The following is a 23,447-nucleotide window of genomic DNA, read 5'->3' as shown; positions in this document are numbered from 1 at the left end:
GGATGGCCTTTGGGAGCAAGGTTTACTGATTACACTGGGGTTATAGAGGGTTTGACTGACTACAGGCATTAGGTTAGTGGACATGGATGTGAGACGCACTGGTAATGCTGATATTCTGTGCATACTTGGGAGACAGCATTTTTCAACTTAGACCAAAAAAAGGGACTTCTCTCCTTTCAGCCTTACAAGGTGGTGGTCTGTAATTTCAAGTGATGCTCTTACTCTCCCTGTGTTTCTGAACGTGAGTTAAAAAGTCTCAGAAATACAGGTCAGAAGAGGAAGTTGGACATAAACTGAGGAGCTGCAAGAGGGCATGCGTAACTATCAACACTATGTCTCTGTCTCTACTTCAGCGTAAGTAGATGGAAGTAGATGAAGAGAAGAATAGATGCGCTAGTTCATACCCTTAGTTAGGTTATCAAAACTAACAAAAAAGTGTTGTTTGGTAAAAGGAATTAGGATTATATCCCTGGGGTTAATTCAGAGAGGGGTTAATTCTTTCTGAGGCCAAGTCAAAACATGACAAAATAAGCATCGATTGCCCTATACCCAAAGAAGGTGCCATACCACAAGAGCCTGAAAGAAATGCAAATGACAGTCCAAAGCTACTTTTAAAATATTAGGAAAATATTCACAATTATTTATATTTCGTGTGGCTGAACCAGTTAGACAATTGTTGAGGTTTTATTCCTAAAGCACAGGAAATCACTTTCACTTAATCCCTGAGTACTGCTGCAAGAGCTAAGAGCTAGATTCATGACTCTGGAACCTATCCCAGCCATAGGTCAAGAAAAGCTCACACCATAACTTGAACCACAGCGCTGGGCTGCTTTCTGAAAAACTCTCAGAAGATGAGCTTTCAAGGAATTTCAAAGAACTAGAAGAAGGGAAAGACTCTCTGGCATTAAAAAATCTTGCTAGATGAAATGGTTTTAAGCAATTTTCTTCCGTTCTTTGCTCATTCTTAGCTTCCAGATGGTGTCGGTTTGGGAGGCAAGACGCTGTTTCCACACAACAATAGCAAATGCCAATTTCAGGCAGCATCGGGATGAACGGCACAAGATGGCAGGGGAAAGGAATCCGCACTTGGCCAACACTGAAAGAACTTGGCTGAAAAGGCCTAAAGGGAAGGCTTCTAACGGAGGTGTTTCTGTGGTAGCGCATTTTTATTCAAGCCAGGTCTTTCACGTTTGGCACCCGCTTCTTTCTTGGCAGCGGGAGTACAGCGCGGATGGTTGGTGCTGTGGGGTGCTGAGGTGAGCAGGCCTGCCAAGCGCATCCCTCTGCCCTTCCGCCCACGGCAGACCCCCGGGGGGACACCGCCTGCCCCAACCCTGGGCACCCAGCGCTCCCCTTCCCCTCCCCAGCAGCCAGCGGCCCTCGCCCCTTCCCGCCCGGGGCCTGCCCGCGGCCGCCCCTCAGCGCCCTCCCGGGGGCCCCGGCGGCGGCGGGGCGGGGGAGCGCCCTCCCCCGGCGGGGCGGGGAGGCTCCGGGCCGCGGCCCCCGGCCTGCCCGCGAGGGCGGACCGCCGCCATCCCCGCCTGCCGGCCCCCCGCCGGGCGCCGGCTTTATATGCGGGGCGGCGCGGGCGGCACGGCGTTCCCCGGCACTCCTAGCACTCACACCCGGCCGCCATGGTCGAGGCTTTCTGCGCGACGTGGAAGCTGGTGGACAGCCACAACTTCGACGAGTACATGAAGGCGCTGGGTAGGTAGGGCCGGGAGAGCCGGGTCTGGGGCGCCGCGGATAGCCCGAAATGCGGGAGAGCCCCCTCCCTGGCTGCAGGAGGCGGCAGGGCGAGCACGAAGTAAGGGCGAGCGCTGCCGGGGCCCGCGGGCTGCTGGCGCTCGCCGTGCCCCCGAGCGGCGGCTCCTCGTGGCACCGAGCGGGGGCAGCGGCAGGCCCGGGGCTGCGGCCGCGTGGAGACGGGTGGCGGGGGCAGCCGCGGTCCGCGGGCGGGATCGGGGCGAAAAGTGGCGTTTCTCACTGGTCATCTAAAGCTGTGGAGCGGGGGAGGAGGTTTGTGCGCCTCGGTGCGCGGCGGGAAGGATGTTTTAGGATAACGAATGTCTGATGGATCTTTGTTTTTCCTTGGGGGTTTAGGAGTGGGGTTTGCCACACGGCAGGTGGGAAATGTGACTAAACCGACTGTGATTATCAGCAGCGAGGGGGACAAAGTAGTGATCAGGACTCAGAGCACTTTCAAAAACACAGAAATCAGCTTTAAACTTGGAGAGGAATTTGATGAAACTACCCCAGATGATAGAAACTGCAAAGTAAGTGAACTCTTGGGCTGCAGTGGCTTTTTTTTTTTCTTCCCCCTCCCCACCCCCGAGGTTGTATCCTTTGCAGGGTGGGATCAAAGGAAAAAAAAAAAGAAAAAGTAACCTCTGCTACTGCTAGTTGTAGCACAGTGAACAGAAGAAAAAGCCAAGATTGCATCTTACTTGTCTACTTGCGCTGTGTCCTGTCTGAATCAACATACTATGTCTTCAGCCCCCTTTCTACCTCCCAGTGTTGAGGAATTCTGTTGGGTGCTCATTTTTCTTTTGATAGAAAGATCATTTGATGCAACTTTTTCCAGTTGAAATGAGGGAATGCCTTCTCCCTGTGTCATTGAGGGCTTAACATAACAGTTACCCCAAAAGCACATCTGAAAGGATGTTTCCTGTGAGACTGGAACTCAAAGGAAACTTTTTTCTTTCATTGATACAAACGCTAATTGTATGGAGTTCACCCTTAAAACAAGGATTATTCATGTACTTGGCTTTAAAATGGCTGGGACTACTTTATCTTTTCAGTAGATGCATGTGGATCTAGAGAGAATTCAATAGAAAAGTGCATGCTTAACATGCGAGTAGAATCTTAAATACCTCCAAATCAATGAGTGTCTGTATTTTTTGATTTCTCACAGTCAGTTGTGACCCTGGATGGAGACAAGCTAGTTCACGTACAGAAGTGGGATGGCAAAGAGACAAACTTTGTTAGAGAAATAAAGGATGGCAAAATGGTAATGGTAAGTATAAAAATCACTGAGCATTCACATAACACCACTAATATCGTTATCTCAAACTTTGTCAACTTTGTGGGTAAGTGTTGCTTGCACACAAAAGCTAAAACTAATTGGTGGGGAAAGCTAGCAGAGATTTTTCAAATGTTTATTTTTTCTTTTGCATCTAGTTTTCCTGACTATTCAAAAATTGCTAATTGTTTTAGGCAGGCCAGCCTGTGCATATGCCAAGTGTATCCTTTCTTTCTAGACTTCTTGTAAACGCACAAGCAAACATAAGTAAATAGTTGCGGTGATTTGCAAAATATATGAAGTTCTCGGTTATTATATAGGCAGTGATTTGTTGTCAGTGATAATGTAGATTTCTCTAAAAATGTTTTATATATGCACATGTAAATGCAGTTTAACTGCATAGAACAAGTATTTCTGTAGGAAAATAAAACTTGAGTATTGCAGGAGGTAATAGTATTTTCATATTTCATTTAAGGGCTTATTCTTCCTATCTTGTTGAAAACTGATTAAAACATCAATAGTCTGAAGAAAAATCGTTCTTGTTTTAAATTCCCCTTATCTTCCTGACTTTTCAGGAACAGGAGTATGGGATGGATAAATGGTATAAGTTACTGTATTTAATGTCCAGACTGACAATACTCATGCTTATTTTTGTCATAGAGATGTAGCTTTTAAAATAAAACCTCTTCACCTATTTTAATTAACCTATGTGATTTGGCTGTTGGAGAAAAACAGGTAGCTTTATTTTCTGAATACTTCAAAGAATATCTGTGTGGATGGAGACTTACAAATAATGAACTTTTCAAAGTTTGTAGTCAGTGCAGCACAGTGTAACAGTGATTCAAGGAAAAGTACATTTTGTTTTTGGAAACAAACACACATACACAGAAAAGCACTTCCTTTGGAATTTGAATGCAGTGAGATGCTATATTCCAATTAGCAAAATACCTCCAAAGCTCACACACAACACTTAGTGTTTTTAAATAACTGCAGTAACTGGAATATTTGGCAGTTCTAGCCATATAAGTGCATAGAATGCATTTATTTTAGTATGAGGTTCTCCTTAAGTATATGCGTATGCAGAATAGTATAGAATACAGAAATAGGGGAGTCGGATTTTAGACTGCACATTTTGATTAACTTTGGCAAAATAAGTGTTAAATCTGTATTAAAATGATAAATTTAAGAAGTTACATTCACAAAATTAGAAAAATTAAACAGTTGTTTCTAGCCTCACTTTAGTTGTATTGTAAGCATGTATTATGTGTTTCTTTGGTTTGAAAGTAGCAAGGATAAAGTTACATTAACATGGGAACCATAACTTTGAAATTTTTCCTCTTGTTTACTTAAAATATCAATACTGTAAAATTTTTTTATAAATTATGTAATATAAAACAACGTTATTCTCATATGGACTTCTTAGTATGTGTTAAGTCATTACAGAAAATGTCCAGTATCTAACATTGCTGTCTTTTCCTTGGACTTGCAGACTCTGACCTTTGGTGATGTGGTTGCTGTTCGCCACTATGAGAAAGCGTAGTTTACCTGACCCCTGTCCAGATGTTACTTCTGGATGGATTAATGTACCGTCCATAACTGAAAGTAGCTTAAATGCACATTTCTGGTATGAAGGATTAATAAAGATTTGGGGGGGGGGTGTTGTTTGCTTTTTTTTTTTTGGAAAAAAAAAACTTTATGCCATCAAATTGGCAGACTTGTGCTGTATAGTGCAACAGGTTAAACTTTGCATTAAAACTCTGAAACACTTGCCTTTCTTTTTTACAGTAAATGGAACATATTTGAATTGTTTTGGAATGGAGATTCAACAGAAATTAAAACATTTTTTAAACCTGTGCTCCATTTGCATTTTATGGGATAATATTCCAGTGTTTTAGAGGAAGTTGTAAAAGTTCCTTTTTCTCAGTTAAGCAGTAGGAAAGCATGTGGTACAAAACCCTGGGGCATTGGCTGTATGAAATGTGGGGTACATGGGAAATGAAAAACTGCCTTTATTCAGAAGAGGTGGCTTTGCTGAAGAAATCTAAATAAAGCCCCTGTCTTTGTGTGTAGGCAGAGGTGAGAGGTTCAACTCAGTTTCAGCTCCCCTCTTCCCTTGAAACTTGGAAACTTGCTATCCGGTTGTCCTGCTAAGGTTAGCAGATAGACAGCCTTTGATTTCTGTGGGTTTCCCATAGTTTTTGTTTTAATAGTTATGAGAGTTCTTTCTTTGTTTTTGATTTGGTTGGTGTGGGGGTTTTTTGTTGTTTGTTTTTGCAAATATACAGAAGACTAGAGTACATCAGTGTTCAAAGAGTGAAGTGTTTCACAGGATGGGAGGAAAGGACTGACATGATAAAGGGCAGGACTGGGGGAACCCAACATACAAAGCTTGTCTTTCATCTTTCTCCACAGGGGTGGGAGGGAAAACAATACAAGACAAACCTTCTGAGATTCCTCTCCCTGCACTGTAGTTTTATAGCAAATATGTACTGGAATTAACAATGCACTGTGAGCAATTTAAGATAAAATACTGTGTAGAAAAATTAAATTAAAACCTTCCTGGAAAATATTCCCTAAAAGATTAGTGGGGCAAAAACTGCCCTATACTTTATCTTCTTAGGAAAAGTGAAGCAGTTGCTGGCATCATTGAGGAGCATGCTTGGAAACTCCCATGTTTTCAGACACGCTGGCTTGGTGGCCCATATTGAGATGTAGGTAGCTGCAAGCCTTTAAACAGTGGCGCTGTGGCATTCAGTTGCTCAGTACTGGGGGAGTGTGGCTGCAGAGGGAGGTGCAGGAGGGGAGCCCTTTCTAACCTCCCAGGCCTGATCCTCTGTTGTGCCTCCCCTCAGATCTGCAACTGCATATCATGGGAAGTGGCTTCTTGCTTCCTTAGATAGACAGCTTTCTTCCTTAAGGGCTACGGTAACCTCAATAGCTTATCTCACTCATCCAATAGAAGTTCAGACACAACTGTGGCATCTAGCCAACAACAATACAAGCCTTAATTTGTCAGCTTCACTTTTTCACAAAGAAGCTGCCTGAAATGAACATCAAAATTTTTTTTTTCTTTTTCCTTATGGGGAACACCAGAAATGTAAAATACAGTCCTTAATTATGAGCTATCATAAATACGTTTTAAATGGTGGATATTGATCACTTAAAATCTAGGAGCTAACTTTTCATCAGAGAAATGTAAACTTCTTTCAAAGGTATGGGGAGCTGGATTCTTTTTTGTTTTGGGCTGTTTCAGCCTCCATGTGCTTAAGCAGCATCTTCTGTCCTTTGGTTTTATTTGCTCATTTAAACCTCAGTTTCAGCTTTCATTTGTCTCACTCCATCTCTGCTTATCCACCCATGTGTGTATTCATCACAGTGGCTGTGGTCCTTGCCACCTCTCCGCAGAGAGACGGGAACAGCTGCTTTTACTTCATTACTGAGGAACACAGACTTGGGTTTCCATTAGTGGCATTCATCTTTGTGACAAGTGATTTATAGGGCATGAAGTGAAAAAAAAAGAAAAAAAAAGTTTTAAATATGAGACAAAGAACACCGAGACTGTTAAAACTTGGTTTACACATAAAGCCTGAATGTTGAATATTTTACATTACTTTCACTTTTTAAAAAAGATGGCTTTTCCATACAGATGTGTATTCTATATGTAACATATGAAACCATCATAAATCTTATTGGTGAGGTACTTTCCTGTTCTAAAGATGAACAATATTAATGCCAAAGTACATAAGGGTAAGAAAAAATGGAGAAGTGTGGTATTCGTGAAGTGCCTGTGGCACTGTTCAGACGAGAGAGCGGGAAAGTGAAGGAAACACTGACACAAGGGACCTCACGCTCCGCTAAAACTGGCTTTGCAAGCCATTGGAAAGAAAATCCGAACAGAAAACCACCCTCAGCAGGTGGACATGGAGGGGCAGCTTGGGGATTGATGACAATTACTCAAATTTGCTACTAAAACTGACACCGAGTCCTCCACAGGAAACTATTCTTGAGCAATGAGCTCCTGTATGGTAACGTGTAACAGTGGGGCTGGTGTTTACAATATAACTCAGCATTTTCCCGTGAGGAACCTTCCTTCCAAAAGCTACCCTAGACTTGCTCTGGCCTCCCCTAGGCCTGCCAAGAACTCCTCACGCTGCCCGGGCTCGGGCAGCCCCGGGCTCGCCCCTTTCCTCCCCTCCCGGCCGGGGCGGTCCCGCGAGCAGCCGTCGGCGGGCAGGGCCCTCCCGGCACCGCCAACATGGAGCCGCCGGGGGGACGCGCCGCCCGCCTGGCCCTCGGCCTGGCGCTGCTCTGCTCCTCGCTGCGAGCGGCCGAGGCAGCGCCGGCCGGCCCGGGGCCCCGCTCGGCTCTGGGTGAGTGAGGCACCGACAGGCCCCGCGGCGGAGCGGGGGCCGGCGGGGGCCCGGCCCCGCGGAGGGGCGGCGGGCGAGGGGGCAGCGGCGGGCCGCGGTGCCCGCCCGGCCGAGGGGGGCCCCGGGAGGGGAGACCCCCGCCAGCCTCGGGGGTCCCCTGCCAACCCCGGGGGCTCCCTGCCAGCCCCGGGGGTCTCCTGCCAGCCTCGGGGGTCCCCTGCCAGCCCCGGCAGGGCCGGGTGCCCTGGCTGTGGGTCCCATAACCCGCAGCGTACCCCGGCTCGAGGGGCAAGCCCCGTCTGGCGCCTCCCTGCATGTTTTTACCCAAATATAGGCTGCTGCCGGTTTACGTCCCAGCTAGCTGTAACTTTTAGCTAACTGAATGCAGTGCTGTTCAGGTAGGTGGGGGTTAACCAGGGTCTCCAGGCGGTCAGCAGGGTATGCCGCGCTCCAGCCGGTGTCAGGTAAGGTGAGCCGTGCCCTGCCCGCCGTGCGGTGCCCTGCAGCGTGCCCTGCAAACACGAGTGCTGCGCCTGTGCTGCCAGCCAGCAGCGTGCTTTGCCTGGCCTGATTTCCGGCACAGTAACAGCCACAGGTGAGTGCCCTGACATTGTTTGCACGGGATTTGCCGTCCCTGTGAGCACAGACGTCTCAAACCAAGCGCGCAGCAGCGTTCAGGCGTTTCCGTGTCTTGTGCTTGCAGAAGGCGTAGCGTTGTAGATCTGAAAGATTGCTGCTGGGCTTTGCTTCCTGAAATAAAGCTCCACAAGGTCGAGCCGTGTGTTGCCTGCTCTGTTGTTGAGTGAGCATGTGACCTTGGGAAAATCAATTTATATCTGTCCCACTTTCACAACCAGTGCCGCGGATAGACTTGCCTTTTCCAAATGCTTTGAAACTGACAGAGAGAAATTGCTCATGTTTTACATGGAACTTGAAGGCTGCTAGTCTCATACAAGCTTAATTCATCTTGTTCAATATATTCCCGTGCTTTTGAGTGTGTTTGTTTTTTTCCTGAGCGGTGCTAACTGACAAGTGACTAAGAATGTGTCAGCCTAGAAAATACTCAGTATTTAAGGCTGACACACCTCTCTTTGGTAAGAAGCCCAGTCTTTTTGCTGCTGTGGCTGCTAGGGAGAAGCACTTTGAAATCCGCACACATGCTGTTTCGTGTCTTTCCTTCTAGACCATTATCTTTTATAGCAGCCTCCAGCCAGGGAAGGTGTAGAAAAATAATTAAAATTGTTACTCCCTTTCTTTTCAGGTGGTAGAATGGAGAAGTCCCTCTATCACCTCCTCTGCTCTTCCATTTCCAGATTGCTATAAATGAAAAGGAGCTCCATATTCCAGCCCCTACCAACCTCCATTTTTTTTTCTGCTGAATTGTTGAAACCTATGCCTCTGCTTCTGTTTTCAGTTTTTCTAAGCAGACTGTGTGAAGTAGTCTTATCAGGAATGCACCACTCATGCACACTTATCAGGCGGGATAATCAGCAATTTGTTAAATTCATTCTCCTTTACAAAACTTCAAAGAGGAACAGCAGTAGAAAAAAATGGAGCAAGCATGGGGTTATCCATGTGTATCCAGTTCACATTTGCAAGTTGTAATCAGAAAGTCACAGAACTACTATATATTTTTTAAGTAAAATACTTGCACTTTTTTGAAGTCAATGTCAGGGATTCCTGTTCAACTTTAGATTCAGCTAATTATTTTTTTTTTTCCCAGGCTATATAAGGAATGGGATTCTTAGAAGCCTGGTCAGAAATAATGCATTTTCTTTAATCTTTATTTTCTGTAAACAGGACAGTTCTGGCATGTATCTGATCTGCATTTAGATCCGACTTACCACATTACCCCTGATCGCACCAAAGTTTGTTCTTCTTCCAAAGGAGCCAATGCCTCTAACCCAGGCCCTTTTGGAGACTTTTTGTGTGATTCTCCTTATCAACTTATTTTGTCAGCATTTACATTCATGAAGGATTCAAAGCAGCAGGCTTCTTTCATGATTTGGACTGGGTAAGTAAGTGTTTAAGTCACTCTACAGTTAAAGCTTTTAACAGCTGGATAGGCATATAGTGCAGTAATTCACAAGTTTATATTCACACCAACACATCCTCAGTTTAGTATCTCACAAATGCTACTTTTAAAGAGTCTCCACTTGTCTGAGTAGCTAATAAGTGGAAGATTGAGTATATAAGGCCTCAGGAAGAGATTTTGATCCCTGTAACCGTTTGTGGGTTTTGTTGGACTGTTCACTGTGACATGTGCCACATGACTTTATTAGTGCAAGTTAATAAACATGCTGCGGGGAGGGTGGAAAGTAGAAAAATGAAAGCAAAAGGAAAGGTCAGAGGAATAACTGACTGGAATGAATTATCATGGGAGGCACTGTATTTTTGTCTTAAGGTCATTAAATATAAAGTGGATATCTTTTTAGATGTCCTTTGACAATATATTAGGTAGTGGGTTCTGTAAGATGTATCTAGAATCAAGCTATATTATAGCTTATGACTTCTAATCTTAAACTCTTTGTTAATAAAACCTTCTCTTTTTTCAGAGATAGCCCTCCTCATGTTCCAGTGAAAGAACTCTCGACAAAGCTCGTCATTAACATCATTGGCAATATGAGTTCTACAATTCGTAGTTTCTTTCCAGATCTTCAGGTTTTCCCAGCCTTGGGAAATCATGATTACTGGCCACAGGTAAAACAAATACAAAATCTTTTTAGGTACCATGTTGAGTGTCTTTCTAACTCCTCAGAGGGCAAGTGTGGGGAAAAAAAAATAACAGTGAAATTTGTATAAATGTTATCTGGAAACAGTATCCCAGGGTTCTCTGATTAGCACTTCAAATGATAAATAAATAATTCCAATCAAAAATACAAAGTACATTTCTACGTGTTAAGTTACCCAACCAAATGTTGGTGTCAGGTAAAATCTGTACGTTGCCTGAGGTAACGCAGATTTACTGTTAACCATTCGTCTCCTTGTGGCTTAGAACCACCAGGTCTCATCAGTGTGTCAATACACACTTTTTCTTGCTATGTAAGCCATACATATGTGTAAGTCGGGTGTGTGTGCAATAGTTTAACGTAACAGAGATAACATCCTTAGTGCATCTGGCAGCATGTGGTAAAGTTCAAGGCATGCTGAAAGACCAGCTGGAAGTCTACCTGTGGACATTAATGTTTTTTTGTTTGTTTGTTTGTTTTTATCACACTGATGGAATAACTTTTGTAATGTTCCCATAGTTTTGCCACTACTATTAAAATGTGTCTTTCTTTCTTTCCTTATTCAAAATTTAGAAATATTCCCATTAACTATTTACTGGATATGTGGGCCATTGCAGCTGAGGACAGTGCTTCTTTACAGTCAGTGATCTGTGAATATTTTTCTTGGCATAGCACAAAAATAAACAGTTGCTTCATTTGTCCTTTAAAGCATATTGCAAGGTGATCTGGCAGTGCACAGGACCGAGAAACAAATTCTGTCATTGGATCTGAGGGGATCGGAAGGGATGTTGAGCAGGTCAACTAAAACAATTTGATAAAGGCTTTTGTTCCAGCCTTCTGTGTTATTTAGGCCTATCGTGGGATATGTGGTATGGTAGATGGCTTTGGTATAGTAGTATCATTGCCTGTAATTAGTGACTCCTAAATCAGGGGGTATTGGAGAGGGAAGAGGGCAACGTGAGAAGGAAAATCAGAGCTAAGCAAGTAGCATAGCTTGGAGCTGTGAGTGCCCAGACCAAGCTGGGACTGGAGAGTTTTGTGGTCTTAAGCTTTTAGGATAGCTTGAGCTTGTCATGTGCATTCACAGGAAACAAAGTTAGTTCACCAAAAACTACTGATGATTTGGTAAATACCACCTCAGATGAAGTTTAACTCATTGTATTATTTTTATTTTAATTAAAAAACAAAAGTTAGCAGAGAATAGTTGTCATTCAGCAGTCTCCTGTGGTATAAAGGAAAAAAGCTGTATACAGTAACCCCATAACAAAGATACGAATCCACATGGCAGACACTGACATTTGAATGTAGTGACACTTTTTTGACAAATATGAGTTTTGTTTGTGAAATTAAGTTTGAAGGTAGAAAAAAGATGGTCAGCAGGGGCAGCTGGACAGCAAATAGCGTTTTGAAGCAGGCTGCCTTTTGGAGTAACTGTTGTAGTTTTGTGTCCAAAACCACACGAGTATTTTTGCGGTGCTTTGCTTCAAAATGGCAGACTCCACTAATGCACAGAACTGGCATACTTTTCTGTTACTGTTGGAAAAAGACCATGGGACCAGAAATTCCCCACTATGAGGTTGTTGGATTTTTTTGCTCTTGAAGACATTTTTTTTTTCTTGTGGACGTGCTTGGCAATACGTACCATAGACTGGAAGTAATGTGGAGCAAGCCACACTCCGTAGGCTGTTCCAGAGGCCTACACACTGTTCCTCCACAGCTGTGGAGGCTGTTTGCTTACTATGCGCCAAATAATTTTATTGCTTTCTATTGCATTCTGACCTATCCATCATAATGATTTCACGGTCTTGGATGATTTTTCTTGCAGAGCCTATTAAAAATACTACTCAGGTTAATCAACCACTGGGATACCTTTTAGATTTTTTTACTGTGACCTTGGTCTTTCTGCATAGTCTTACTTTGTTTCACATTCTTGACCCTGCTTACAACAAATGCCTTAACTGCTGCCTGATCCAAATGTTCACAGAACACTGATTTGCCTTTTAGAGCCCAAGACCAAATCACCTTCAGTCCATAACATGGCCTCTTATCTGAGATCAGACTTTGCTGTGTCTTAGTGACTTAACTCTGGCTGAACTGGTATGACTCAAAGCTTTCTTAGTAACCAATATCCGTGCATTACAAGCAACAAATGTCTGAACAGACTACTGATTGCACTACATCTAGACAGAGACTTAGTGCCTAAGCCTCTAATAAAGTAAGTTTGGTTTCAAACATCTTAAAAAGGTCAAATTCTATGTTTAAGAAAACATGCACTGTAATAGTGTTCCTATTTTTTGACCTCTGATTCTTTTTTTTCCTAGCATTAAAGATCGAAGCAGGTATTTTAGGAAAGGCAAGGACAAACTGGAATCTCCTTGTCAGTGTGAGGTGGGAGCATGGCTCTAATCAGGCTGTGGCACTTGGGCATTGCTTGGCTCGGACCGAAAAGTGCTGCAGTCCTTATTAGAGCTGGTGTGTGAAAACATTGAAAAAACTTTTCTTCTACATTTTAAATCAGAACTACAGGATATCGTGGAAATACTGATTAATCACATTGAAATATTTCTGAGGGCTTTAGTGGAATTTCAGGGAGCTATGTATCCCAAGTTGTGTGAAAAATTCACCTGCTATATAAGAAACTTGGGTTTAAGCTTCTCCTCCAAGAGACTGTATTTTTAGAAGGTAGTCTGTGAATCTTTGGTTTACAATTTTACAGGATGTATGGTTTTCTACTTAGCTGTGCTCCTAAGGCTTGAAATGTTTCTGGCATTAGTTTAACAATGCATTAACATTGTTAATGCTGTCAGTTCTAAGATTGGGATTTTCTTCCTGATCAGCAATACTGCATGGTGAGAAGTTTTGTTGCTTTCTGATGTGCTACCTGGTGATTACTAGTTACACTTATGTATTATGGCAGAAATCAAGTGGGATGATAAATTAATTTTTTTTTTGTATGTGTGTCTGAATGATAAGACTTAGGCAAGTTCTGCTGTCTCACAGGATCAGCTTCCTGTAACCACCAGTGAAGTTTACAATGCTGTAGCAGATTTCTGGAAGCCTTGGCTAACTGATGAAGCAATCAGTACCTTCAGAAGAGGTAAAGTATGTCAGTAATACATCATAAAGCTAGGGCTTAGAGAACTAATGATTCTATAGATTTGTCCCTTTTGTTTAGCTTTCTCACAGAATGAATTGTTACAGTGGATGATCTAGAATCACAGAATGGTTTGAGTTGGAAGGCACCTTAAAGACCACCCAGTTCCAACCACCCTGCCAAGGGCAGGGACACCTCCCACCAGACCAGGCTGCCCAAAGCCCCATCCAGCCTGGTCTTGAACACGTCCAGGGATGGGGCATCCACAGCTTCTCTGGGCAACCTGTGCCAAGGCCTCACTACCCTCTGAGTGAATAATTTTGTCTTTACATCTGATCAAAATCTCCCCTCCTTTAGTTTAAAGCCATTACCCCTTGTCCTATCACCACACTCCCTGATAAAGAGTCCCTCCCCAGCTTTCCTGTAGGCCCCCTTTAGGCACTGGAAGGCCACTATAAGGTCTCCCCGGAGCCTTTTCTTTGCCAGGCTGAGCAACCCCAACTCACTCAACCTGTCCTCTTAGTTGTCCCTCTGCACTCTGTCTCTCCCCTCATTGTCCCTCTGTTCTCGTCTCTGGTGAGGCCACACCTCAAGTACTGTGTTCAGTTTTGGACCCCTTACTTCAAGAAGGACATCGGGGTGCTGGAGCTTGTCCAGAGAAGGGCAACGAAGCTGATGAGGGGTCTAGAAAACAGGTCTTATGAGAAGCGGCTGAGGGAACTGGGGTTGTTTAGTCTCTAGAGAAAAGGAGTCTCAGGTGAGACCTTATCGCGCTGTACAATTACCTTCATTGTACAGGTCATAGCGAGGTGGGGATCAGGCTCTTCTCTCAAGCACCAGGAGACAAGGTGAGGGGAAATGGCCTCAAGTTGCACCAGGGAAGGTTTAGGTTGGGTATTAGGGTAAATTTCTTTACTGAAAGAGTTGTGTGGCATTGCAATAGGTTGCCCAGGGAAGTGGTTGAATTGCCAAACCTGGAGGTCTTCAAGAAACGTGCAGATTGAGAACTTAGTAGTGTGGTTTAGTGGTGGACTTCAGTACTAGGTTAAAGGTTGGATTTGATGATCTTGGAGCTCTTTTCCAACCGGAATGATTCTATGATTCTATGATAGGAGAGGTGCTGCAGCCCTTTGGTTATCTCTCTGGCCCTCCTCTGGACTTGTGCTAATAGATCCATGTTCTTCTTGTGCTGGGGGCCCCAGGGCTGAATGCAGTGCTCCAGGTAGGGTCTCACAAGAGCAGAGTAGAAAGCGAAGATCACTTCCCTTGATCTGCTGGCCACGCTTCTTTTGATGCAGTCCTGGATATGGTTGGCTTTCTGGGCTGTAAGCACACATTGCTGGCGCATGTTGTGCTTCTTATCATTAAACACCCCCAGGTTCTACTCCTCAGGGCTGCTCTCAATCCATTCTCTGCCCAGCCTGTATTTATGCTTGGCATTGTCCCGCATTGCCAGGCACAGAGGTGAGACTGACTGGCCTGTAGTTCCCCGGGTCTTCCTTTTTTTTTTTTTTTTTTTTTTTTAAATCAGGCTTATTTTTCCCCTCTTCCAGCCAGTGGGAACTTCACTAGACTCTCGTCTAGTGAAAGACGTCTACTTATCAAATATGATGGATGGCAGCTTAACAATAATGCTTCTTCTGGAAGAAAAATGCTTCTTCTGGAAGAAGTTACTTAGCTTTTTGAATATCAATGCTTGTCTTCAGGGTACATTTGTTCTCCTTTGCAATAGTCATTACTGCTTCTTGTAACATGGACAGTTTTATTGGCTTTTTACCAATACTCATAAAGTATCTTATTGCCTTCAGGACCTCATAAAAAGTACATTTCTAGAAAAAGATGTATGATGCACAAGAAGAGTTAAATTTGGTTGTACAGTAATTGATGACATGGTGTTTCTGTTTTTATTACTGTATGGAATAGGCATATATTTCTTCAGATTATAGTAGTACATAGTCTTGGTGATTGTATTGTTAATTATATCATGTTTGTATCCAACTTACTAAACTGGGAAAATAAGAATATGCTAATTATGATTTTTCTTTTTAGCAAAAGACTGAAAAATTCAACCCAATTTCCAGACGTTAGGGATTTGGAATTTTAATTTGTGTTTTGTGTCCTGAATAAGAAGGACATCTGGGTAAGAATGGAAGTAGGAATTCTAATAGGAAAATAAAACTCAAAGGAACAGATCTTACGTTAAAGTATATTGTTACAGTTCTATTGTCACGGCTCCAGTGAAGTCCATGAACTATGAAATTGCACCCATTGAAGTTCTGTATGACATGCTCTTAATTATGTTCTAGTCTAAAGCTAAATGAGTTTCAAAGTACAAGGCTACTAAACTCAAACAGTTATTTCCTGGACAAACCTATGTGTTTGCAGTGTTTTAAGAAATGTATACTTCTAACAATTACTACATCTCTGTGGTAGAAATGTTACAGGGCACTTCTTGTGTGTGAATTGGATAATTGCATATGGAAACAAAAACAAAGGCAATTACAGGCAAGAATTCATAAAATATTCAGTGTCAACTTTTCCTACTAAAATATTCCTGAAAACAGATTCTTAAGATGTTCTGTTATGATCAGGTGATACATAGCTTGATGAAACACATCCTATTTTATTAGAAAGAAGAAGACTGAATATGTTGTTGGTCTGTACTTTGATTCTAAAGTTGTGCTTTGAAGCCTTTCTTTTTTCAGATAATGTTGGTCTTACTTTCACAGGTGGCTTCTACACACAGCTGTTTGAATCAAGCGTTGGCTCTCAACCACTCAGGATAATCAGTTTGAACACAAACTTATATTACAGCCCAAATAGTGTGACTGTGAATATCACAGACCCAGCCAACCAGTTGGCCTGGCTGGAGGGAATATTGGAAGCATCTTCACAAAAGCAGGAAAAGGTAGGGGTTGTGAACAGAACCCATTGGCATTATTAGTTTAAACTTTGAAGAAAAGAAGAAACTAAGAAGAAAAGTTTAGATTTAGAGCTTAGTGATACGGTTTAGTGGAGGACTTGTTAGTGTTAGGTCAGAGGTTGGACTAGATGATCTTGGAGGTCTCTTCCAACCTAGATGATTCTGTGATATAAATATGATTTTAGAATAATATTAATGTTACCAAAGAGATGGAAAAAATCACAGTTTCATTTGCATTAATAATTCTTTGTTGAATGTGCACATTGTGTACATACTACAACAATTAATACAGTAATTGAATATTCTTTCTCAAATAATGCAGTAAAATACCTTTTCTCACTTATAATGTAAAATGCCATAGGAGCCAGAAGGAAAATACTTTAACTTTTGTTTCTGAATCTTTTTACTCAAGCCTTCAATTTTAAAATGTGCACCCATGGTCTAAGACAAAAGTTAGTGTATTTCATTTACATTGTTATGTAATTTTGAGTATGAAAATTAGATATTAGAAAAGATTTTGACAACCACAAAACTTAACCAAGCTTCAGTTTGAGTGCTATAATAATAATAAATTGCCTAATAATACTCAGTTTTGAATTGGGGTTATAACTTGTTGCTCATGTTTATTGATTTGTGTGGGGATTGGATCATCAGCTGACCAGGAAAAGTGTTTAGTTTGAAACATGTTAACAGTTGTTGTTTTTTTAAATATTATATTATAGTGGGGGGAAAGGAGATCTTTCCCTTCCTTGTTCCGTTGGAAGCCAGTCTCAGTCTAAACAACAGACTTACAGAAAGATTGTAATTAGTTCTTCTATGTTTATGCTGAATATCTGACCATTCCCTATAATATTCTAACACCAAACTTTTTTGCTATTCCCTTGAGGTGCCAAATCATAAGTCTTGCCCTAGTTAACTTACATTTTCATTTGAAACAATTGAACACATTTTTCTTTGCCCTAAAATCATGCAGAGAGTTAGCAGAACTTTCTTCAAGAATGCACTAAGAAAAAACTATTTTTGTCATTATAAATTTAAACATACTTATTCATTGTATTTTGTATAATAAAACTGCTGTGATTTCTGGCTTTCAGAATGTTATTTCAAAGATAGCATCAGAATAAAATTGTGTTAACCTTTTCTAAGTTAAAGCTAAAACTATCAGTTTCAAGGGAAGATGCTAATTGTGTTTTCTCTATCTAATTTCTTAGGTGTATATAATAGGACACGTACCAGTAGGATACTTGCCATACGCAAGGAATACTACAGCTATCAGGGAGTATTACAATGAGAGACTAGTGAAGATTTTTCGCAAATACAGTAGTGTTATTGCTGGGCAGTTTTTTGGCCACACACATAGAGATAGTATCATGGTCCTCCTGGATGAAGAAGGTAATGATGCTCATTGAATCCTTCATCTTTTCCTTTTTGATTAAAAGCAAATTAATGTTTTCTTACATGGTGTTACCCGTCAGTCGGTGTTGTAAATAACTGAAAAATGAAATTGTGATATTCTGCTATTTATCTACAAAAGTTCAAGCCTCACACACTTGCAGATTTTTTCCAAAGAAAACCTTGCAAGAAGACTTTTTTTCTGAAGTTTGAAGAGACTCTGCAGGCTTCCTATATTTTTAATGAATGCTCATGCCTAGACAAGAATTTCTACTCTTTCCTCTCCACTTTCTCAGTGACACAGGCAAATTGTACTAGCCAGTTGCTATTGTGTAATGTGTCAAAGGGAATGTTCTCAGGCCAACTAGACATGCTCTGTGTTCTTGTGTTTCCTGCATCATTACTGTGCCTCTCTGCTGAGTTCCCTGCTGCTTCAAAGTTAATTAAGATAGGGGTAAGCAGGAGGCAGGGGAATGAAAGTCTCTGCTTGTTGCACCTCTTAGATCAGCTAATTTCCCTTCAAGAAAAGCACCCAGGTTTGAAAAGTTTGTTTATTGCTTTGAAATCCCTTAATTTTAAGTGTGGATATTTCTGTATGAAGCACTCTTACATCTCTAGCAGAAGATCTCTAACAAGTAGCTAGTTAAATACTTGTGTCTACAGCATAGTGAGGAGTCTACTGCTTTGGTTTACACAAAATATTCCAATATTAATTGGCTCCTTATCTGTGTTTGTTTTTATATGAACTCATAAAAGCAATGCCCAAAATGCGGACTGGGATACCAGAGTTTTAAATGACTTACCTTCTTGCATACCGTTAACATGGAATTAATGTCCAGTAAAAATCAATCCAACCCAAGTGAAAGAAATGGCCTTTAATACGCTCAAATGGTTTTCAGAACAGTCTTACACATGCATGTTTTTGTACCTTGTCCCATTTGTGCATGAAATCATCACCTCTACTGCAAATTTCACTGAGAATAGACAGAACTTGATGCATTCTCATTACAGTTTTCCATGTGCAAGTAACTGCTTCCAGAGTATTTTAATAATTTTGCATATTTTGACAAAATCCAAACAGTGAAATTTCACGTAGCGTGGTACAGTTTGTGTTTATCTGTACAGTTTTAGGCTGTCTTCTCTTTATGTCATTTTTCTTTTTGACAAAATTTCAGAGAATTCAAGATAAATATAATACTATAGCCAACATCAGGATACTGAGATACAGAGCTCGGTGTTATCTCTTCTGGAAGTATTTACTGATTTCTAGGCTTTAAAATCTTCTTGTCATTTGTGGAGACTGGCCTTGTGATTTCACCACCATGATGTTGTTGGAGAAAGGAATGGTTAGGGTTTCTTTTGTTACACAGAGAACCTCTCAATACTCTTACCTGCATATTCTGCCTATTAAAACTTCTGTATGTCCTCATGTTTCAGTTACTGTACAGATCAGTGTTTACTAACTAGATTCTGGGCTAGTCTAGATGAGTGAAGTCAGAGTCAGTTTATGATACCCTGGTGTTTCTAATGACATTATAAATAACATGAAGAACAAATACATAATGCAACATGTAAAGTGTAGCATGAGGAAAGCTACTCAAAGTTCTGGATATTTCTTCAGTAGAAATATACAAAGTACAGAGGCCTTACCTGCAGGCAAGACCATTCAGCACTTGGATAGTTGAACTGGTGTGAAGCCTCCAGTATAGATAAACTTCCACTGATAAGCAGTGGAATGTGGGTACACAGATTTTGGTCCATTGAATGGAGATAAAGGAATTCATAGTGGTGTAACTAATCCAGGGTAAAAAATTGCTGGCGTTCCTAAGCTTCTCACTCTAGTTCTTGTTGTGTTGGTTCTCCATAAAAATATGTTTGAGAAAGAAATGATTGAAAGGTAACTGTTTCCTCCGCTCCCTTTTCCTGCAGAAAAGCCAGTAAATTCCTTGTTTGTGGCACCTGCTGTAACCCCAGTGAAGAATGTATGGCAAATGGAGTCCAATAACCCGGGTGTCAGATTCTATCAATACGATCTTCTCGATTATAGCTTGCTGGTAAGTAAGGCTTTTAAAGCATTGTTTAGGACTTAAATATTTAAATACACTGTCACTAAAAATTACAGTGAGATGTCAGCCTTTGTAGTATTCTGGTAATCGGTGGAACTTTGGTGCTTACTGTTATTTTTCTTCTTGGGCAAAGAAGATGAAATCTGAAAGAGAACTTGGTCAGTCTGTCTGGCTGCAAGACTACCCAGTGCTTCCTGTTCTCTGAACATTCCTACGATGTAGAATCAAAGATGGTCAGAATTTTTCTGGGCATAATCCTGAAACTGTTTGCAGTGAGTTCAGCTCTGCAATGGTGAAGAAGGTTCATACCAGCTATTATTAGCTTGTTTACATACCAGTGTTGTTTGCTGGTGATTGCCTGAGCTTTGGGAGGCACGAAGTACTGCTACAGGGTATAGAAGAGCAGATGAAGAAAATCACACTTCTAGCCATGTGATGCCTTTCATAATCATGCAGCTTCCTATATAGGGTTTATACTTTTAATAGGAAATTGTAAAGACTCTTTAAAGGAGAAAACTTAGAATACTTCTGTAGTCTTTATTTTTTTTGGAGATATAGTGAATCCTGTATGGTAATTTTGGCTCTGAGTAACTCAGACATTCTCTCAGTAATTCAAAGTAAAATCTTGACCTTGCTGAGTTCAGTGACAGCACATCCTGTGGCTTGACTGAGACTGGGGTTTCCCTCTGGAGATCTGTGCTAATGTTGTCTGCTTCTTTCCTGTGCAGGTTTCATTCCTGTATCTCCATCTCTCGCTTTCCTCTGAATTCTCCCTGGGCTGTTCTTTTTCTGTCCATTCTGCCCCTCAAGCAGTGTCCACAGAAAAGAGTTCTGGATTTCACCCTTTTGCCCCAGACCCAAGCCAGACACGAGCATAGTGGAGTTTGGTTTACAGTTTGGATAGGAAAGACTTCTAACAGTGCCTCTGCTGCCTTTTGTGTTTCCTTTTTCTTCTCCCCATCCCCCCACCATTACCACACTGCAAGTACCAGCTTTGGGTGTAAGCCCAGCTCTTAGGGTGGGACGTGACCTTCTATTCATTTGTGAATAATGAGGAGTGACAGCTTCCTAATCAATATATCACTCTAGAGACTTAATGAAGCAGGGAAGAAAGCAATACAGCCGTGCCTATTTTTTCTTTTTTTTTTTTTCTCCAAACTGTAGGATCTTTGGCAGTTTTACTTGGACCTCAGAGACGCCAACAAGAAAAATGAATCAGACTGGAAATTAGAATACATCCTGACTAAAGCTTATGGTATTGAAGACTTGAAGCCTGAAAGCTTATATGAAATGGCCAAGCAGTTGTCTGTGCCACACAGCAAGCTGTTTGAGCAGTATTACAATAACTTCATTGTCAGTTATGACAAAACCATTGTCTGTGAAGAGGGGTGCAAGACCTGCCAAATATGTGCAATCCAATATCTGGATTATTCCTCATACACAGATTGTATCAATCAGGAAGCAACGAGGAGATGAAGTCTCCAATGCAATGTATGCCAATATTAACTTGAGCCTTTGATTTAAAAAATCTGATCATCCTCTTGCTCAAGTGCTGACGTGCTGCCAGGGAACCTGTGGGACTTGCCTGAATTTCAGGGGAGTAATAAATCTTCCTAGATTTTTCTTCTTTTAACCATATTTTCCTTCCACATCTAAATAAAAGTTTATTGGCTGTGTAATAGTGGCCAGATATTTTGCTGTTGTTTCAAGTGTCCTGTGCACCCCTGTAACAGGCATCAGGATGTATGAGAAAAGAAGTTACTCAGTTCTTTGGAAATCCAAGTTTCTTATCAGGGTGTATAAATGTAGGCAATGCCATTCCAGGCATGGGAATTGTATGGGGGTGGATTTCAGCCATCTGCTGCTGCGATTTACAAAGTGAAGTCTGCAGAACCTCTGTTTGCTGAGGCTGGAGTGCAGTTACCTTTTTGATGTGATGCCAGTATTAGGCATTTCTGTCCCTGTGCCAAGTTTCCTTTTCTCTCTTATCCTCTTAAATTCACCTCTGTTCAGGGGCATATTTTAACAACAGCATGAATGTGACTTAATGGATCACAAACCTCCAGCCTGAAAATACTTGAAAATACTCAGTACACCTGAGTGTACTTTCAGAATGTGATTATCTAGCACCAAGTGCTTCTTTCCTGTGATAGGCCTGTGTATATTGGTGCTGCTGTCAAGCAGTCAGCTGGCATGAGATTTTGCAGCACACTACGAATCAGGTTTAAATTAATCAATATCAGTAATTAGACATAGCTAATGTGCAATACAGGCAAACATGCACTAACCATTATATTTCTTGAGTTTCTCAGGTTTCTGTGTTTCATAGAGCACTTGGGCACTTAATGCAAAGCTTATCACATGTATCAATTTACAAGTGCACAAACCACTTCTTGGGACTGTGATGATATATTAAGAGGATAATTTATCTAGTGCATACAATCAAGAATGATCATTACTATTTTTCTCTCTCATCAAGAGTCATACTTTTAGAAACTTTGGTCAATATAATATCATATAGACTCTATTGTAGAAAATATAACTCCAGAGTAATTAGGCTGTGGCAGTGGTTACGAGACAAATCCAGTTGCTAACTGTTTATTTTCAGGAGATTAAAGTCTTTATTGTAGCTGTTGAGGAATTTTCTGGTTTTGTTTCCATCCAACCTTGAAATACTTGGAAAATCTGTCCCCATATATTCCACTAAGTCTATAGTGTTCATAATTATAGATGCAGATACTTCAGATTTGTCACGCATCAGTCATCGGCAGAGGAAATGGCTGGTTTGGTAAATTTGCATTCAGAAACAAAATCCTCCTGTGGCAACTGTGTTTAGAAATGCCGTTAATGATGCATAACAGGTAGTTGTACTGTATTTTCAATTTTGTTCTCAAAGAAGGTACATGGGCATGTAAACTCTTTAGAGACATCTATTCTGGCTAATCTTGAATGTATCTGGATATGTAAATAGTGTGAGTTAACATGGGTTCCATGCAGACTGTCACTGTGAGGAAGTACAAGAAAGTTTCAGTGGTATATGTTGATGATTCCCTCTTTGTTGGATGTGTTTATTGTTTGGTTTTCTCATGGTTTGGTTCATTAAAAAAAGCCTGTGTTACCAGTGTCACTTCTCCAAGGGCAAACAAAGTTATGGGTGGATAGCATATAGACAATTACAGCTGACTTTGCTCCAATTTGCCAGATGGGTTTTGTTCAATTTAGTTTTGTGCTTTGAACAACTGTCTCTCTTACTGGTTTGTTTTTGTGCTTTCTCTGACTTCTGTTTAAACTTAATACCTACAAACCATCCTGGAAACGTGCAATAAGAATTACCTAGTTACATTCTCCCACTAAGGATATTTTTATTGCTGAATCTTAGGGAGAACTGAACCATGTAGCAGATCAGTTACAGAGCTCTGCTATGCTGTTGATGAGTTCTTGGGCTTCTTGCTTCCTACATTATTTCTTGTCTCTGTGTATGTCTGTAGTTATTATTTAGTGAGCATAAAAAAAAAAAATAAATGCCTACAAATGTCTAATAGCAATCTATGATCTGTTTGTTTGTTTGTTTTAAAAACATAAATGCTGACTTTATCTGGACTTTAGATGAAGCCAAGTCCTGGATGGCACCAGCCAAGGAAGTTGTTTTTGTTTCAGCCAGAAGGACATATCCCCTAAAGAGTAATATATTTAGCTAGGGGCCATCTACTAAGATGCATCCAGTTATGCAGCCTGGCATTCTCTACTTCTCTTATACGTAACTATATTTATTCAAGTGCAAATGGAACTGGCCAAAAAAGATCCAGGAATATGTTTAACTGCATCATCTTGTAATTTGGACATAAAACAAA

The 23,447-nt window shown here is 41.4% G+C and overlaps 2 protein-coding genes across 3 annotated transcripts; both read left to right on the top strand.

The window, feature by feature from the left end:
* The first annotated feature begins 1,506 nt into the window (after window positions 1-1,506).
* FABP7 (fatty acid binding protein 7) lies at window positions 1,507-4,877 on the top strand. The gene is made up of 4 exons (XM_048065590.2): window positions 1,507-1,707; window positions 2,104-2,276; window positions 2,915-3,016; window positions 4,512-4,877. The coding sequence occupies exons 1-4, from the start codon at window positions 1,635-1,637 to the stop codon at window positions 4,560-4,562; spliced, it is 399 nt and encodes a 132-aa protein (XP_047921547.1). The 5' UTR covers window positions 1,507-1,634; the 3' UTR covers window positions 4,563-4,877.
* Window positions 4,878-7,219: 2,342 nt separating this feature from the next.
* SMPDL3A (sphingomyelin phosphodiesterase acid like 3A) lies at window positions 7,220-23,137 on the top strand. Of its 2 annotated transcripts, none has more exons than XM_048065589.2 (8): window positions 7,220-7,392; window positions 9,193-9,406; window positions 9,948-10,092; window positions 13,122-13,218; window positions 15,945-16,123; window positions 17,350-17,530; window positions 19,460-19,584; window positions 20,761-23,137. In XM_048065589.2, exons 1-8 carry the CDS (start codon window positions 7,278-7,280, stop codon window positions 21,070-21,072), a joined length of 1,368 nt encoding a protein of 455 aa, XP_047921546.2. In that variant the 5' UTR covers window positions 7,220-7,277; the 3' UTR covers window positions 21,073-23,137. The 2 variants fall into 2 exon arrangements, with proteins under 2 accessions (XP_047921546.2, XP_013030856.3); XM_013175402.3 differs by lacking the exon at window positions 7,220-7,392 and adding an exon at window positions 7,625-7,987.
* The last annotated feature ends 310 nt before the right edge of the window (window positions 23,138-23,447 follow it).

This window comes from Anser cygnoides, chromosome 3 (assembly GCF_040182565.1).
Source record: "Anser cygnoides isolate HZ-2024a breed goose chromosome 3, Taihu_goose_T2T_genome, whole genome shotgun sequence".
Taxonomy (NCBI): Eukaryota; Metazoa; Chordata; class Aves; order Anseriformes; family Anatidae; genus Anser; species Anser cygnoides.
Note: the sequence above shows the minus strand (reverse complement) of the source record. Positions and strands in the feature narration are given on the sequence as shown.